Raw genomic sequence first — 18,211 nt, 5'->3', positions numbered from 1 at the left:
ACTGACCCGACCTGAAAACTCGACCAAAACTGACCGAACTCGTAACCGACCATGACCCAAAATTTTGGTAAAATAGGTAACTCGAAATCCGACCTGTACCCGACCCGTAAAAATCGGTAACCGATTTTAACCCGACGTTGTATGACCCGAACCCGACACCCAAACGAAAGATAACCGATAACCGAACTGATCTGACTGAATAAGATCCGAATCCGATTCGATACCGGGCAATGACCTTAACCCGATTTTTATCACATAACCTGTTAATCTGTTATGACTTGACCTGTGGAGTAAATATTTTACGCTTGAATATTTTAAGATGACTAAATCAGATATTGACTCGATCTTAACCCGTGTTCGAGAGTGAATCCAGCTTGAATTTTAACTGACCGAAAAATTATTTGATCCGAACTTGACCCCAAATCCGAGATTAACCGATTCAAACCCGACTATATAAGACTCAAACCCGAAATTGAGCCTGACCCGAACACAACTTGACCCGAACCCGACTTGTATCCGAAATGGGAAAAACCCGACATGATCCGACCGAAAACCAACTCGACATACACCCGAGTGACAAAGTGACCCATCACAACCCAACTTCAACATGACCCGAGTCCTCAGATAACCCGACACGGACCCAGGCCCAATAACCTGTTTTGACAATTCTAATTAGAGGTATCCTATTCCCTACAAACTAATCACTCTCAAAACTCGAATCTTTTTGTGAGTTTGAAATCCCCAAATCTCAAACCTTGCAATTGTTTTCAACTTCAATCTCACGCAGTCAGCCTCGCGCCCTCCCCCTCTAACGGCCGACTGTTTCGCACAAACCCTATCCCCCTTTACCCACAACCTCGCAATCTCTCTCCACAATCTTCCCGAAGCTTCGTTGCTCTTACTCATCAATGGCGAAGAGAAAGCTTGCTCAGAGAAAAGGTGCTGCTAAAAAGGCTAAGATTGTCGAGGATAAACCAAAGGTAGAAGAAGAGAAGCACGAAGATGTTGAAGTTGCGGCGTCGCAGGGTGAAGAAATTGTAAAACAGGAACCGAAAGAACAGAAGAAAACTGGGAGGAAACTTAGTAAGCGTACCAAGCCTGTTACCGAACCAGAGTACTTCGAAGATCAGCGTAATTTGGTAATTTTTTGTGTTCTCAATTCGGTTCAATTGCAAGCTTGCATTATGGAATTTAGGTTAATTGATGTGTTTTTGAATTCGTCGATGACTTTTACTTTTTGTTTTTTAGGGTTCTGTTTAGCAGAGTTTGATTTGCATTGTGAATTTCTATTTTCTGAAAAAAATTGAAGCTTTCATATTTGTATTTATCCGTTTCTTGTATAGAAGCCATTGAATATGCTCCGTATACGTATGCTTGACTTGTTTAATTCGACAAGAATGCGTAAGCTAGGACATGAACATATTATGTTTGGGAAATAAAAAACCAGGAGTGTATTTGAGAGAAGATTGCTCTTGAGTCTTGACACATCAAGGGTTTTTACTAGCTCATGACTGATTAGTGGATCTTTTCAACTTCTGTAAACAAGTTACTTAGTTGATCTTAAACTCTTAATTTTAGTGAATTCACAAATAATGCCGTAATACAGGTAATACATACAAACATTATTCATTATAAGCTGCTGTCTGTTTTCTTTGCTTAATAAAAAAATCCCCACTTCTTGACTTTTTGCACACATTTTGATCATAAATTTGTGAGAAAGTACGTCAATTTTCAATTTGAAGCGTATACTTCAAGATAATTGATATTTGTATGCTTAAACAATTTCATAAAATCATGGTGAAATCATATGACAGAAATGTGCATGGTTGAATATAAATTGAAGCAACAATGCTATGCTATCAAGAATTACACAAGGTGCCTTGCAATTAGTCTCACACATGCCTTCACCAAGCAAACATCTAGTTGCAGTAAAGGAAATATTCTAGTTGAAATATGGTCATTCCTTTGTGAGAGAAATCATGGAAGAATGTTTTTTCTGCTGTACTATGAATGAGGTAGGCCAATTGCCCAATTGACACTTGTTTTATTTGCTTCTTTTCCAGGAAGACCTGTGGAAAGAAGTTTTCCCTGTTGGTACAGAGGTTTGACCCAGATTTATTATGTTTAATCTGTTAGTGCTTCAATTTAAAACTTTTCAAGGCAGTTGACAATGTTGATAAGTTCTCTTTCTTATGCAGTGGGATCAAATGCACTTGGTTTACCAGTATAACTGGAACTTTACAAATTTGGAGGTATGTCGCATAGGCATATCTAGTTTGGTACTCTTATTTGCAATCTTTTGGTACTAGTGCTTTCTGGATGAGGCATTGCTGATTTAACTGTTACCTGTTTGTCAGAACGCTTTTGAAGAGGGAGGAGTGCTGCATGGAAAGAGAGTGTATCTCTTTGGGTGCACCGAACGTATGTATTTTCTTGCCCTCTAAAGGTTCTTAGTTAAGTTATGTTGATGCGTGCATTTGTTATATCATCCACGTGTACTGAATGCTCATGTACTCTGCTGTGTGTATTCCACTATTCCAAATTTATTTCTGTAGAAATACATGTGTCTTTAGTTCTTGACTGGTTTTTATGTCACCCTTTCTCATCATTTTAGGCAATAATTATTCTGTAGCTCTGTCTCTCTCATATGATGTCTGGTTTAGTTTTTCACCCTTTCTTGTTTCTTTCTATGCAGCTCAAATGGTGCCTCTTAATAATGAGATGAAAATAACTCATGTGCCCGTTGTGGTAGCGGTAAGTTATTTCTCTTAATTGATTGAGCATGGTTTTTTTAGCTATTTGCTGTGCCTTCCGATTGAACAGAGTTTTATAGACTTGACGTACAAAGGTATGTCCTCCGCCGAACCGGCTGGAGGCGAGATATTGTGCCAAACTGTACATCGCTCTTTGAATTTTAATACTTAGTTTGAAGGAATATTAGGTGTATACCTTATACAACTGTTAGAGTATTAGGCGTAGCACAATAAAGGGTAATAGCTTCATCACTTTGTGTCTCTAAGTTGTCGCTGCAACAGAATGAGAAACTAACTGCAGACGGCTCTCAAGTGGGGCCTTTCACATTTTAACAGACGTATAAAAGGCATATAAGTTTCACTTTGTCTTGATAATGGACTGATAGACAATTTTCCGTTCTTAAGCATCCCAATACCAAAATTGATTGCTGGAAGAACAAAATCACTTGTTGCAATTTTCCAACTTAACTTCTCCGTTTAGAATACTCATGCTAGTGGATCTTTATTATCTACTTCTTTTTCAAGACTCTCATTTCTTCCATCCTCAGAGGTACAATAATATTGTGTAACCCTTCTGAAATCTTTCTCATTTTCTGCATATATTTGAGCATGAAATCCTTTTTTCCCAATCAAAATTGTCACTGGTTTCCAGCTATTTTATTCGTACGAATATTGTGTTGACGATTTTTGCAGTCTTACTAGTTGTGGATGTAGTATGACTTGTAACTCCCCTCCCGAAACCGAAAAAAGAAATGATTTTGTTTGGCATTTTCAACGTGGTTGCTTTATTGGTTTGTCATTACCATGTTTATTAACCCAGATTGTTCTTCTGTTTGTATAGGTCGTGTCACGTTTTCCCCCTTCGGATAAGATTGGTATCAACTCAGTTCAAAGGGAGGCTGAAGAAATTGTTCCCATGAAGCGCATGAAGATGGACTGGGTACCATATGTTCCGTTAGAGAATAGGTACCTGATTCTGGGATCCTCGTTTTGTTCTTTCGCACAATCCCATTTTTGCTTATCCATTATATTTCAACAGCTAATGCCTAGTAGTATGTATTACCTTAATTTTCAGGGACATTATGGCAGAAAGGTTGAAATCCGAGATCTTTATTTTGAGATGCACTCAGAGAAGGTAATGTGATGATATGTTTTGACAAAATCTACCCTTTTTAGAGATTTTTTGGACATTTAGGTCCCAAAAAGTGTGCCATTTTCATAATTGAGTCTTGCAGCAACTTGTCTCCTGATATAGCCTAGACACTTAGACAGTGGTACTGAAACATGCAATTGTTCTTCTAATTTTCTTATCCTGGGGAAGTAGTGCTTGACTCATTCGTATCATCTGCCGACCTCTGTTGCCAGCTCTGTTTGCTCATTGTTGCTGGGTAGTGCCATCTGAAGCTGTGTTGGTGCTTCTCTCCCTTTCCAATTAATTTGAACCCATGGATTCTTTTCGCTTGGTGTAGTTTTGAGTTGTTTTGTTAATCAGATGAAGTAGGATCGTGATTCTAGTTTAAACAAAGTCCTTATAATAGCTAACCAGTGTCCTTAATTATCTGATGAAGTAGGATAGTGATTGTAACATGACTTTTAACGGAGAGAAAATAATTATTTTCTTGTTCTGAGAACAACAAAGGAGATGGGTTTATGATAGCACTTGTTTGGCATTTGTATGCAGAAAATGTTTATAATATTATTCTTTATCAAAGTTATGATATTTGGTTTTTATAATCTTATTGTTTGTATCTTGGTTTCTGTTAGTATCTTTAGCTGGTTGCTTATGTGGAAGTCTTGTGTATAAAAGTTGAGCCGCTGAGAGATTTCTCATATGCAAATTGTTTCGAGTTTCACTGCAGGTCGGCGTTAAGGCATTTGAAGGAAGATCGCGTCAAGGCGTATGAGTATTGTTTGCCTTGTGAGTTTTCAACATAACTTGTTCCTATTCCAATTTTTTTAGACAATTGTAAAGAATAGTTTTATTAAAAAAAAGAGAAGAAAAAGTACTTAAGCTTGTTCATGTATGCCCGACTCAAACATATGGATGGTCGATTTATCCAAGTTTAAAGAAAGTGTATTTGAACATGCAGTGTTCTGTTGGGACGTTTCAATCCTAGTTGAAATTTTTTGTAGGTCTGTTGACTTCCTACTTTAGCTCCTTCCTTTTGCAAAATTTGTTGAGATCATGAGAGGTGTAGTAGCCGGTGGTTTGGTTTGGCTACACGGATTATAATATCCAGACCGAATCTCAAAAGGATGGTTTTGTTACACGGACCAAAATGTTATCCCATGGCTTTTCATGTGAATATTCCACTCACTTTTGTCCTATGGAATAAGAATCTGGAGACCCGGACCTTTCTTTTCCCTTTTCATTCTGCAATCAGAATTTTCTTTTTGCTATCAGAAGTCAATTTCCATGTTTGATTCAAACTGAAATTCAGGCTTTGGGAAGTCATATATCTGCTCCTTTGTGGACTCTCTATCTCTCTCCCCCTTCTCTTTCTCCGCCTCCCTCTCTGTCTCTTTTGTTGGTTGTTTCTTTGAAATGGGATGTCCTTAGCACTTGTGTTGGCTGTTTCAATGAAATGGGATGTCTGTCTTTTTTGCTTGTATGTTAGGTGCCTAGGTGGTACTTTGTATTTAGTTATACCATTGTTTCTAAGCTTAGTGACGTGTGGAGTTTAATCAGCTTACCTGTTTATAACAAGAAAAATAGGAAATTTTGATAGTTTGATACATTTCCTTGATTCTTTGTTCCACCATTGCCTGTATGCAGCCATTATGTTATTGTTTGCAATAATATTTAGCAATGAAGTGCTAATGACTCATGTTTATGCAGATTTCTACCAGCCCTTAAAAGAAGATGAGCTTGAACAGAGCACTGTTGTGCCGATTATATTTGAAATGGATCCAAAGCCGGTAAGATTTAGTGATTTAAGAAAACTTTGACTGTTTTAATTGACAGCTTTGTATTCTAGTAAGATATTCATAAAAACAAAAGGTTATTTAAGGTAATCTTGAAAACACATACTACTACTTCCCATTTGTGGTTGTGGAGTTGCATATTTTATTTAGTAACGGAAAGTTGGAGATCTACTATCACATTTGGTGATGAAGAAAAAGAATAGGTGATGAAAAGAATGAAATTTGGGAATAGAGGGAGAGGGTGGGACTTAAGATTGAGATATGGGGTTGTGGCATGGATGCTTTGTAATCTAATTGAGCTACAAAGTCCCTTTGTTATTTTGCACAACTTTAAACTTAATCTTGTGTTGCAAATTGTTCCTCCTTTCCTTTCAAAGTTGCCGTTGACACAATTTGGTTATCTAACAGTTTGTTTTTGACTGTGCACAGCAACACAGTATTTTTAGTATATGTATTGTATTTGTTCTAGTTTGAGTGTTGAAGGTGCTGGTTCACCCAATAAGCTAAATTTGTTCAAATATACAAAACTTTAGGGTAGTACACAACAACATGTTTCCAGCCTTTAAGCTTTTCTTTGCTGTTTCCTTTGGCGTTGACAAATGTTTTGATGTCAGAGATGATAATAATCTGTGTAATGTGATTAAATGGCAATGGTTTGTTACTAACTTGTTTCTTTTTGTTACCTGTGGCAGGTATTTTGTGAATTTGATTGGGAATTTGATGAAGTTGAGGTACACAATGTTTTCTGAATTAATTATTCTAGCTATTAATTTAATAGCCATTGTGAAATTAGAAAATAAGTATTGGTTTGAAAGGACTGAAACTGGTCCGTGGTTCATCAGGCATGCATTGCTCTTCTTAGCTATCTTCTCACTCGAGAAATAAATCTTTGAAAAGTCATATCCTATTGTGGGTATGGTTGTCTGCCTTGAAACCAGAACTTAGAATGTTGTTTTCCAAGAGTGGGGTCTTTATTTCCCAACAGTATTATGCCAAAAAGAATACTGAGTGTCTACTGTCTACTGCTTCACTCTGAATTGCTATCTCCTTTATTTAAGACATGTCTGGTGAGTCAGAGAGTTGTTTCTCTGCTAAGGGTACATAGCTCTATCTCTTACATACCACCCAGAAGGCCTGGATACATTTGCTAGTTGTTCGGTGTTACTTTATTTGGGTTTTCAGAATCATATAGAGCATTGCCTAGTGCAAAGATGCTGACATATGTCTATTGCTTCTGTGAGTTCTGTATGTGGAGTCGCTTTGATTCTGTTTTAACCAAACTAATACTGTCGTCAACACATTTGTGAAGGAGTAACATGATGAGAATTTGTAGTGAACTGTATTAATTTTTCTTGTTTTGAGCATCGTAATCCTCATGCTTTGCTGTACCTTCATATTTCAGGAATTTACTGATAAACTTATAGAAGAGGAGGAACTTCCTTCAGATGAAAAAGAGAACTTCGAGGTTTGACTTTGAAATTTGTGGAGTATAAATTTCCGTTTACTTTCTAAAACCGAACCCCTGAACCCCTGAAGACCTTAATCTGTTATTGCCTCAGGGATTTGTTAAAGAGAAAGTACGGGAAGCTAAAAAGGCAAATCGGGAGGTATGTGATGGACTATACTTGCTTTGAGAGCGTATTGTAATTACAAATTTGTCATTTAATATTTATCATTATTTGCAGGCAAGGGAAGCTCGTAAAAAAGCATTAGAGGAGATGAGTGAGGAAACAAAAACTGCATTTGAAAATATGAGATTTTACAAATTCTACCCCGTGGCTGCACCAGACACCCCTGATGTATCAGGTGTAAAGGTAGGGTACTGATTACCTATTTTCGTTGTCTGATGCGACTGACAGATATATCTACTTAGCTAGCTAACTTCCTGTGCTTTTATTCAACATCAAATGTTGTCTCCTTTGTTATATGGTAATATTCCATTACCAGATTGTGTCCATTTTATAAAATGTTGTTTTTTAGCTTCTTAATTAGATAGCGAATGCTTCAATTTAAAACTCTTTTCACAATATAGTAGCTTATTAAAGTTGACTGTGACACCCCGCTGGCCCTCACCCATTTTCGGGTTCTTCTTTGGTGGGAGAGGCTGGGCCCGTCCTTAGTAGGCACAGTTGCTTGCACAGTTATAAATATAAATCTGACTAGCTGGGAATTCATTTGAAGGTGTGGAACTTGATAAAGGAAACTAGGTAAGTTGTCTATTACATAGAAAATATAAAAGTAATTGGATAGAAGTTGTAACACAGCGTGTCCTTATCAGTAACTTGTCCAGATATACTGACCCAGTGACCCTTGACTGAACTTATTTTTGTTTGTGAATTTGACTTTTATATCTTATCTGAACTTCTTTTGTAAGGTGAAAAAAATATGGCCAAACATTTCTTGTTTTATGTGCAATGAAAAAGTTAACAAAATGAATGATTTGGGTGATTGAAGAATCTTCTACTATATTCAACCTTTTTACTCTTTTCTCGTGATGACTTTGTTTATGTTATTTGAATTGCTCCACAGACTTGTATGATATTTGCTCGAATTGATGACTAGTGATTTATTTAACTGTTTGATAAAGTGATTGCCAAATATCGAGTGCTTGTTTCTTGGTTGACTTGACCACACTTGATACAAACTCGAGCTTGATTTCTCTTGTCAAAAATTCAAAATCCCTGCCTTAATCTTCAGTGAAAAATTCTTGGAGGTATTAATTGCTTTATTATGGTTGTTCATTTATCGAAAATTTTACATAAAATTCTGATCTCTTAGCTATTCAGTAGCCTCTGGTTGTTCCATTATGTGATTGTCATCCTAATGCTCATTCTAGCTCTCTGTTCTGTTAATGATGTCCACCATTCTAAGTTCATTTGTCTATGCAGGCTCTTTTCATTAACAGGTATTATGGGAAGGCTCATGAAATCTTTTGATTGATGTCACTTTGCACAGTGTTGTTGTTGCTCATGAAGAAACAGCAGTGTCTCCCGACAATTTTACCGCATTTTTTGGAGTGCCACTGCTATGGCCTTTTGTTTGTGGTTACTCAACCATGGTTGCTCTTTCAGCCCACACAATCACAGTACAAGGCATTGTTAGAATTTATAGTAGGTGACTGAGTAGCTGTTAGTTAGCAAACGTATTTGTACTATACATGCTGAGAAATCTTGTTGTCTAGTAGAGAAGTTGAATTTTTGAAATGTAGCAAGTATTTCAAGTCATAAGTTGTATCAAGTTCTGAACTCCATGACTCATCTATGTACCGCCATACATCAATTTTCACAGATTACACTCTCGAATGAAACGGGATTATAGGTTGTCATTGCTGGTTAGTTGTCTGTTATATTCCTTCCAGAAAGGGGGCCTCAAAATAAAAGGTGTATCACAAATTCGCATATAAATAATTATATAATTACCTTTCCTAATAATTAATGGGTGCATAGGTATGTATTTAGAGATAAAACATCTATCTATACTATATATTAAAAGGCGTTTACAATCAAGTTCATCTGCCATGTGGCGCCCTTCCTCTTCCTTCTTAAAGGGTCGTACTCTATGCATTTACATACAATAAAAAATAAAAATATTATTTACATAAGACTCGAACCCTTGACCTCAAGTTTCAAACAATAAAGACTTATCCACCAAACTATATGTCATATTTGATTTCTTTTTTTCCAAACGAAATATACTTTTGAAATGCATGAAGTAAAGAAAGAAAAATAATATAAGCATTTAATTATGTTCTTTGTATGTAATGGTATAAATATGATTTTTCATGTAATGTCCCGGGGCATCGCCCGGGGTCAAAATCTAGTACTACATTATATATAACATGCCCATTTTCTCTCTCCTCTAACCTCTCTTCATTTTTTCTCTCATCAAACCTTATTTTCTCTCTCATCAAAACCTCCACATTCTCTCTCCTCAAATTACATATTTCTCTCTCTTTAAACCTCCAATTTCACTCCGCTGGATTCCACGTCGGTTACTCATGCGATTTCGGCGAATTTCTAGTCGGATCCGTCGAATTTCTGGTCATATCTGTCGAATTTCTGGTCGTATCTGCCAAAATTTTAATCTGGTCTATCAGTTTTCTGACCTGATCTGTAGAATTTTTGGTCGGGTCTGTCGATTTTTTATCGATTCCGGCGAATTTTTTATCGGATCCGTCGAATATCTCTCTCCTCTCTTTACGCCAACCCATGTTCATTTGCTGCAAAATCGTGTTTAATAATTTGCTTGTTTCATCACCAAATTAATTTGGTTGTGATTTTAATTTACATATTGTCGTTAATTGATTTTGTGGTTGGAGATGTTCAAATTAATATATGTGGATGTTCATGTTTTTTAACAACAGTTTTATGTTGCGATTTTAGATCTATCACCGTGCATGTTTAATTTATACATTTCGATGTTCGGAATTGTAGAATGAGTTACATTTAATAACTTGATATTGTTGTTTTGTTGGTATTGTGGTTGGTATTGTTGTTCTTGGTGGTTGTGGTAGTTATTGCTGAATATTAATTCTGAATTTGTTATGTTTAGTTTATAATTTATCATGTTCAACTTATAAAGGTTGATGTTCACAAATAATAACACTTTTGTGTGATTTTCATTTTTTCAACTTTCGTGTTTAACTTATAAATAATCATATTCAACTAAATTCAACTTATAAAACTGTGATATGTTCAACACTTTGGTGTGATGTTCAGTTTCTCAAGTCTTATGTTCAATTTATACAAAATCATGTTCAACGAAATGTAACTTATAAAACTAATATATGTTCAATACTTTTGTGTGATGTTCAGTTTCTCAAGTCTCATGTTAAACTTATAAAGAATTATGTACAACTAAATTTAACATATAAAACTATGATATCTTCAACACTTTGTGTGATGTTCAGTTTCTCAAGTCTTATGTTCAACTTATACAAGATTATGTTCAACTAAACGACATGCATCAACATTAATAAGAAAGTAGTATACCACCAAACAACGAGCCAAAAGCATTTTTTAAAACAGATGTTCATTATTCTTTACTAAAAGATCATGTTCAGATTGTATAAGCATGTGTTCATTACTCTTACTAAAATATCAAAATTGGCACTGTCTAAACATTGTCATGTGCAGTTTATAACTCATCATGTTCAACTTATAAAATATGATGTTTATAAAAGAAGATGTTCACAAATAAGAACACTTTTGAGTGATGTTCAGTTTTTCAAGTCTTATGTTCAACTTATACAAAATCATGTTCAACTAAATTCAACTTAAAAAACTAATTTATGTTCAATACTTTTGTGTGATGTTCACTTTCTCAAGTCTCATGTTCAACTAAAAGGCAAGCAACAACAGTAATAAGCAGATGTTCATTATTCTTTACTAAAAGATAAAAAGTGGCGCTGTCTAAATACATGCATGTTCAGTTTATAATTCATCATATTCAACTTATAAAAGATGATGTTCAATTTAAAAAAGATGATGTTCACAAATAAGAACACTTTTGTGTGATGTTCATTTTCTCAAGTCTCATGTTCAACTAAATTCAACTTATAAAACTATGATATATTCATAAATAAGAACACTTTTGTGTGATGTTCAGTTTCTCAAGTCTTATGTTCTTCTTATACAGAATAATGTTCAACTAAAAACGTTATTATTTTTCTGCAGGAAGGAAAATTAATGTTAATATGAATGCGTCAATAAAAGAATGAAAAACCAATTTAGAAATGGAAGAAGTCGTATTAAGAGAGGCTGTAAGAATTGAAGAAGAATTGAAGGCAAAAGCAACAAGAAAAGAATCTGCAAATAAGGAAGCAGATAGAAAGAGAAGAGACCGGTGTAGCGAAAAAGTGGAAGCCGAAAGGAAGGAAGCAGAAAAATTAGAAGCATATATAAAGAGAAAATAGGGCGCAACAACTAAAATAGAGAAAACAGATAGAAAATAAATGACATGTTCATCTTTTGAACATGAATGTTCATTAAATTACTTTAAATGTTCATTTGTTTGTTTCTTATGTGTGATTGTAGCTTAAAAAAATAAACAAACCTTCAAGAATTTCTTGAGTGAATTGGGCGAATCTATCTGACAAACCAAACTAGCTGTAATTCTACAACCCACAAACGAATTTCTCAGACGATTTTCTCCAGAAAAAAACACTAATTTATAGATGCTGAGATGGTTTTGTTTGGGCAATTATGAAGACGAATTAACCAGCTGGGATTTCAATCCTTAAATATTGAGAGGAATGAGATTATTGCTACAAACTGTGAACGAATTTGAGGATTTGCCGACGAAATTGAGGGGATTCCGAGAGCTTGAGCGATTCTCTAGGAATGTTTCAGAGAGCAGTTGATTGTTGAGAGTAGAGAGCAGTTGATTGTTGAGAGTGAGGGTTTAGTCGGTTGTTTGAGGGAGAAAATCGTGGAGCAGTTTGTGGGAGCAGGGTAATTAGAGTTAGGCGGGATATCTTTTTGGCGAAAATATTTGGCCAGACATTAACACGTGGGTTTCACGTGTTTTTTATGGTAAATAGCGACGCTTTAGTGTGTCGTAATATATTGCGACCCTCTAAACCGCCGCAATTTGCAAAGTAGTATTCGCGCCCCCAAAATCCTTGCGACCATTTGTTACACCGTCACAACTACTCCGTCTACATATGTATCATTTTCATGTAGTGTTGTAATAATAACGTAATCACAACGGCAAAAATATTTACAAAAGTAAATAACAAAAGTCATGTTCATAATATAGATTAATGTTCAAAATCATCAAAAACAAAATGTGTAAATTTTCCAGAAAATTAAACAATCTGGAAAATATTCAAAATCATAAAAACGATAAACAATTCTTAAAGCTAAAACCTAATAAAACTATAGACGTAAAAAAAACAAATATAAGAATGATTTTATGCATAATTGAATCAAAAACCAAAATCGAAAACCAAAATCGCAATAACAGAATCAAACTATTTTTTTTTAAAAAACCAGAGAATCAGAATCGCAAATTACAAAAACAAAAGAAAAACTAAAAAACAATTGAATCAAAACTCACATTCCTTCATCAACGCAGAAAGAATTGAGGAATTATCAACATTAATTTCAGCAAGTATAGAATCAATGGAAGTCTTGCTAGTAAAATCATGAACAAATCTTAATGTAGAAACAGAGGAAGCCATGGATGAGATTGGAATAAATGAAATTCAAAGAGGAAAAATGCATAAGGGCGAAAAAGAAGAGGAGAGAGAAATTTTGAATTGATCAGCGTGATTAGTAACCCATATTTCAGCTTGATCAATAAGCAAAAGGAAAGGGGGAAAATAGGAAAGAGGCGCTAAGGAAGGAAGGTTGGATTGGAAGTAAATAAGCCAAAACGGCGTTGTTTAACCTCATATGCACGCTGAGATGCGCGCATAGGTATCCAGCCAAAAATTTGGGGTACTCTGGTAGGGCAGTTCATCTTACCTTAAAAACAAAAATACACACGAGTATGAAAATTTCTTAATTTGTAGACATACTGTGTATATTTATAACGCCATTTAATGAAAATAAAATACGCATTTTAAAATTTTACAATACATTAGGTCACCTTATCCGGAAGTTTTGGTCATGAACAAGCATTTGCAAATTCCATCCCGAAAGTGACCGCGCGACCCAAATTAACCGGAACATGAAAGTAAATTTATTCTGTTTGTTACTGTATTTCAGATTTGTTTGAATTCGTCCATTGCAAGGAAGGTGCACATTATGTATTTTTTGCGTCCACTCCCTAAACATATTCATTAATTGAACTATTGATACGGTGCAGCTGGGAGTCCATTTCTGCAGACTCGAGTAAGGTTATAGATTGAGTACATTAGAGATACTGCAGACTCGAGTAAGTGGGTACTGCTGATAACCCAGCTGATATGTTCACCAAGCTGGTTCCACATAGCAAGTTTCAACATTGTTTGAACTTGCTAAATGTTAGGAGTTGTTGATTGCCCTTTTGAGGGCAAAATATGAGGCAGAGGAGTTTCTGGTACATCTGGCATTATAATGGTGCATCTGGTACATCTGTTATTTGTGAGAGGATTCAAGTCAAGGTGGAGATTTGTTAGATAATGCCTTGAATCGGCCAAGCCCCTTACAAGCCCCTTTATGGTATCTGTTATTCTGGACTAGGGTTATCTGTTTTGGATCTATTTTCTGGGCTTTTCCGCATCTGTCTAGAGAGTACTATATAAACTCTCTGGGTCATAACCTAGTTGTATTCTGTAATATGTAATATGTAATCCTCAAGATCAGTAAAATTTTCCTCCCCTCTGCGTTCTTTATTACGTTTTTTTTTTTTTTTTTTGCATCAGTTATAACAGATACTTTATTTGCCAAGAAGCGAGAAGATATGATTACACTTAACCAGCATATATACTAACTGCAACAAAATGATGATCGGAATTGTTTCTAAGCATTTCAATAGAAAAGTTACATAGCAACTAACAAATTCAATAAAATCGAAATGACAAAAAGAAATTACAAGCTGAAATATTACAGGAGATGGAAAAAGGCAACATTTGGTACACCGATGAAAAGATGGAAAGCAAGCAGTGATGTAGTTGAAACTTGAAACTTACCCTGCAATCTTATTGTCTCCACTTGTTACAGTTAGTAGTATGAAGAGATAAAAGGGGTAGTAAGTGATACGACGAAAAAAGCAGTTCTGAGAATAAAGTGGGAGGCAAAGTGGCAAGAGAAGTAGTATAATGGCAACAAGAAAGACGAAACCCATGAACAACACAGCATATGCTAACCAATTGAGTTGAGTTACCACTACATATACTCCTGCCATGAAAGCCAGTGACATCATTATGAGACCTACGCCAAGCAAAGGGATCGCGAGTCTAAGAGCCATTAAGACTAACTTAAGGTCACCTAGTTGCGCCCAAATCAAGCTGATAACGACCAAGATAGAGCACAACATAGCTATTGTATCACAGATAATGAATACATGGAAAGCTTTGTTTTGTAACATAGTTGCCATACACTGGTTTGGATCAGAGTCGTTATTCCCTCCTGGCATTGTAAAACCAGCTGCAAAAGTTACAGTTGCTACAAGAGTTGCAACCACTAGGAGGGTATTTACTCTGTCCCTGTACCGATCTGTGTCTGCAGATATGTTAGTTTCTGGTTTTTGTTCAGTACGGGATGGTTTCAGAGCCTCTTTCTTTGGAGCTCTAGGTGCCCCGGCTGCTTCCAGTGCTATCCATGTTAACCGCTGTACCAATATCAGCAATGGAAAAGAAATAATAAGAAGGGGAAAGGGTAATGTTAAGTTGTTAACTATTACCATTATAAGTTGTTTGATATATCTTGGGAAATAAATCAATTGTACCAAATAGGGATTGATGATGTTAACATTTTTTGACCATAGGGTTGGAAGTAAAGATGGCTGTGGGCCGGGGCGAGCCCACGGGCCGAGGGCCTAACCGGGGCGGGCCCAATCTAGGCCCACATAGTATCGTGCCAGGCCGGACCGAAAAGTTCAAAACAAGGCCCAGGCCCGACACGAGCCCACGAGGCCCAGGCCTAGGTCATGCCTAAGGCTAATTTTACAAAGTTTTGCGTGCTTTGTAGTGACGGGTTGAGTCGTGTCGTGCCTTGTCGTGCTTTTTCCAAAAAATTAAGGCTCAGGCCCGGCCACCGACTTCGTGCCCGTGTCGGCCCGGGCTTTTTCGGTGTCGGGTTGGGTCGGGCTTTGGGCTGGCCCGGCCCACAGCCATCTTTAGTTGGAAGAGATAAAAAAATGGTGTCATGGTGGTAATGGTTACTCTTAGGAAAGTGACAGTGTTACCACACCTCTCATGCCAAACATTATGTAACCGAAATAGTTAAATGATACCATTTCCATCGCTTAAACTTACTATACCAAACACCTACGCTCTTAATCTCTGAAATACAGTAGCACATGAATAAATTTCCCTTAGTCCGTTTGGTAAACAAAAATTGAATAGTAATGGATTTGAAGTTACCTTATCATAGGAATGTGATTCCCCCATGTTAAACTCTGCTACATCAAGAGCTGTTAAACCGTTGTTATTTACAACACTCAAATCCACCCTCTTATCCCAAGTCATATCGCTCACAACTTTAGGGTGCCAATTCATAGTAGCCATATGCAATGGCGTATTTCCATTCATATCTTTCTCATTCATTAGACAACCAAATGTGTTTTGAATATATCTGAAAACATTAATTTTCCCACAAGCAGCTGCAACATGTAGGATATTCTGACCAGTATAAGTCAGCATTTCTTCTGGATCAGGGCAATGCCCGAGCAGCATCCTGATTGCTTGTACGTGACCATGAGCAGCAGCCGTATGAATGGGAAAGAAGCCGTTTTTGTCCCTTTTCAGGGCACACTCAACATCTTTTTCAAGTAAGTATTGAAGTATATCAATGTTTCCTACTGAAGTTGCATGATCAAGTGGTGTTTTTCCGTCTTCGTCTCTTAAGTTGATGAATGCCGGCTCAATTTGAAGTATTATGGCAATTAAAGCTGATTGTTTCAGAAGGAAGATGAATGGATTAGTTAAGGATATTTTCATATTTACCACATTTTAAGTTTCAGACTGATTATTATATTTACCAAATTATAAATGTCTTTCCTATTTACCACCTTAATTTTATGAAATGTTTTATATTCATCACCTCTTAACGAATTTCATCCAAATTTTCGCCCATGTGAAGTCTACTTAACTAGTTTTTTTAATTGGAAAAACCTGATGAAAAAAGAAGGAAATTAAAGAAGTTGAATAAGTATGTATAGAATTGAATTGAAATCATTAAAAAGTGGTGAATACAAAACGTTCCAGAAAACCCTGAAACTTAAAAACATTAAAAATGAAAAAAATCCAGTAGTTGACAAAAAAAAATCTACTCCCTCCGTCCCTTAATACTCGACCTGTTTTGACCGGACACGTTTATCAATGCACAACTTTGACCACCAATTTCTTTAACTACATATTATAAAAAACTTATAAAAATATTAATATTTTGAAAATATATATTAAGAAGAAGTCAACAATATATTATAAATACTAACATTTGTTTTCATATACTTAAAATAAAATAGGGTCAAAGTGAATTATGTGAATAGTGCAAAAAGTCAAAACAGGTCGAGTATTAAGGGGCGGAGGGAGTATACTATTTCGCAAAATGAACATATAAATTACCTTTATTTCGTATCCTTATACTTCGTAGCAGGTAAGAGGGGAGACATTCCTTTAAGCAAGTCTTGATGGCATCCTTGATTCTTGCCAATTTCAAGCATGTCTTTGACATAGATTTGTCTCCCAGCCTCAGCTGCTATATACAATGGAGATTTCCCTTCATTGTTGAGAAAGTAACATACATTGGGATCTTCCTGGATTAAAAGGCTAAAATTGGAGTAATTCGAGCTTTCCAAAGACCGATCACATGACATTACAAACTCGTGCAACACTGTGTTCCCTTGTGTATTCCGAATCCTTAATAAGTCGATGATTATAGACCACCATGAAGAAGTGTAGTAATAACAAGCTGATGCCCGGCTCTTGCTGCAAGATGAAATGCGGTATCACCTACAAAGTTCTGCTTCGCAATAAGAAAGGGTGATGCGGTGATCAACAGGTTCACGCTTTCCTCATTTCCGTGACTTGCTGCTACATGAAGTAGCGTATTCCCCAGTGGAGTAACTTGTTGAATAATCTGCGACAAATCAAGACTTTTTTCAGCTGCAATTTCTTCGATGACATGGACGAAATGATCAGCATCATCCTTATTGGCTGCTGCGCGGTACAGTTTGACTGGCATATATTTTCCATTGGCTTCATCTTCAAGTGGGAGGTGTGTTTCTCCATTGATGACTGCAGTTTCTGAACTTGGCTGATCACTTGATCCAGATGTTGTTGCGGCCTTGTTCGATTTCTGTGGCCGCCTCCAATCAGATTCAGAATTCTGCAGACGCTTGAGCCTTTCTTGTTTTCACTGAGCTATGCGTAGCCTCACATCTGATCCTCCCATATTACACTTTACGGACTGGAAATATAGATGTTTTTCTTTTAAGACTTTAGCTCTCCAATTAATTCTTACATAATCTGCAACTATTTTGTAATCAACGTCAGGCTCCACGAAGCTACTCGTACAAAAATAGGCCCAAGATCCCAAGACAATAATTTTGTAGTCAACGCCTCTAAGTCAAGTGGGAAGAGAGACACATTACATCGTGCCCAAAATATTGACTTCATTGCACTTCAAGGACTCTTCCTTGAAAATAGTACTTCCTCCATTTTTTTTTAATTGCACTATCTGGGATTTCACGTTTGTCAATGCACTATTTTAACATCTCTCATTATACATTTTGAAAAATTATAAAAATTTGAAATTTTGAAAGTATATTTCGAAACGAATCTAACAAGATCCCACATGAATATATTTTTCCTTGCATATAAATCAAAAAAAATAACTATATATGAATGTGTGAATAGTGCTAAAACCAAGATGGTGTAATTA

The 18,211-nt window shown here is 36.1% G+C and overlaps 3 protein-coding genes across 3 annotated transcripts; 1 reads left to right on the top strand and 2 right to left on the bottom strand.

Annotated features, from left to right (window-relative positions):
- The first annotated feature begins 711 nt into the window (after positions 1-711).
- On the top strand, positions 712-9,003 carry LOC110783956 (protein HEAT INTOLERANT 4). The gene is made up of 14 exons (XM_021988362.2): positions 712-1,139; positions 2,064-2,102; positions 2,199-2,252; positions 2,358-2,421; positions 2,696-2,754; positions 3,595-3,719; positions 3,829-3,888; positions 4,613-4,671; positions 5,593-5,672; positions 6,371-6,409; positions 7,081-7,143; positions 7,238-7,285; positions 7,364-7,492; positions 8,567-9,003. Exons 1-14 carry the CDS (start codon positions 909-911, stop codon positions 8,612-8,614), a joined length of 1,098 nt encoding a protein of 365 aa, XP_021844054.1. The 5' UTR covers positions 712-908; the 3' UTR covers positions 8,615-9,003.
- Positions 9,004-13,514: 4,511 nt separating this feature from the next.
- LOC110784004 (protein ACCELERATED CELL DEATH 6) lies at positions 13,515-17,192 on the bottom strand. Its single transcript, XM_056841383.1, has 3 exons — positions 16,894-17,192; positions 15,691-16,217; positions 13,515-14,936 (listed from the first exon to the last, which is right to left on the bottom strand). Exons 1-3 carry the CDS (start codon positions 17,000-17,002, stop codon positions 14,292-14,294), a joined length of 1,281 nt encoding a protein of 426 aa, XP_056697361.1. The 5' UTR covers positions 17,003-17,192; the 3' UTR covers positions 13,515-14,291.
- Positions 17,193-17,203: 11 nt separating this feature from the next.
- Positions 17,204-17,722, bottom strand: LOC130465640 (uncharacterized). The gene is made up of 2 exons (XM_056834477.1): positions 17,708-17,722; positions 17,204-17,656 (listed from the first exon to the last, which is right to left on the bottom strand). Exons 1-2 carry the CDS (start codon positions 17,720-17,722, stop codon positions 17,204-17,206), a joined length of 468 nt encoding a protein of 155 aa, XP_056690455.1.
- Between the last annotated feature and the right edge of the window lie 489 nt (positions 17,723-18,211).

This window comes from Spinacia oleracea, chromosome 1 (assembly GCF_020520425.1).
Source record: "Spinacia oleracea cultivar Varoflay chromosome 1, BTI_SOV_V1, whole genome shotgun sequence".
In the NCBI taxonomy this organism is placed as follows: domain Eukaryota; kingdom Viridiplantae; phylum Streptophyta; class Magnoliopsida; order Caryophyllales; family Amaranthaceae; genus Spinacia; species Spinacia oleracea.
The sequence above is the reverse complement of the archived record's forward strand: the minus strand, read 5'-3'. Positions and strand labels throughout refer to the sequence as shown.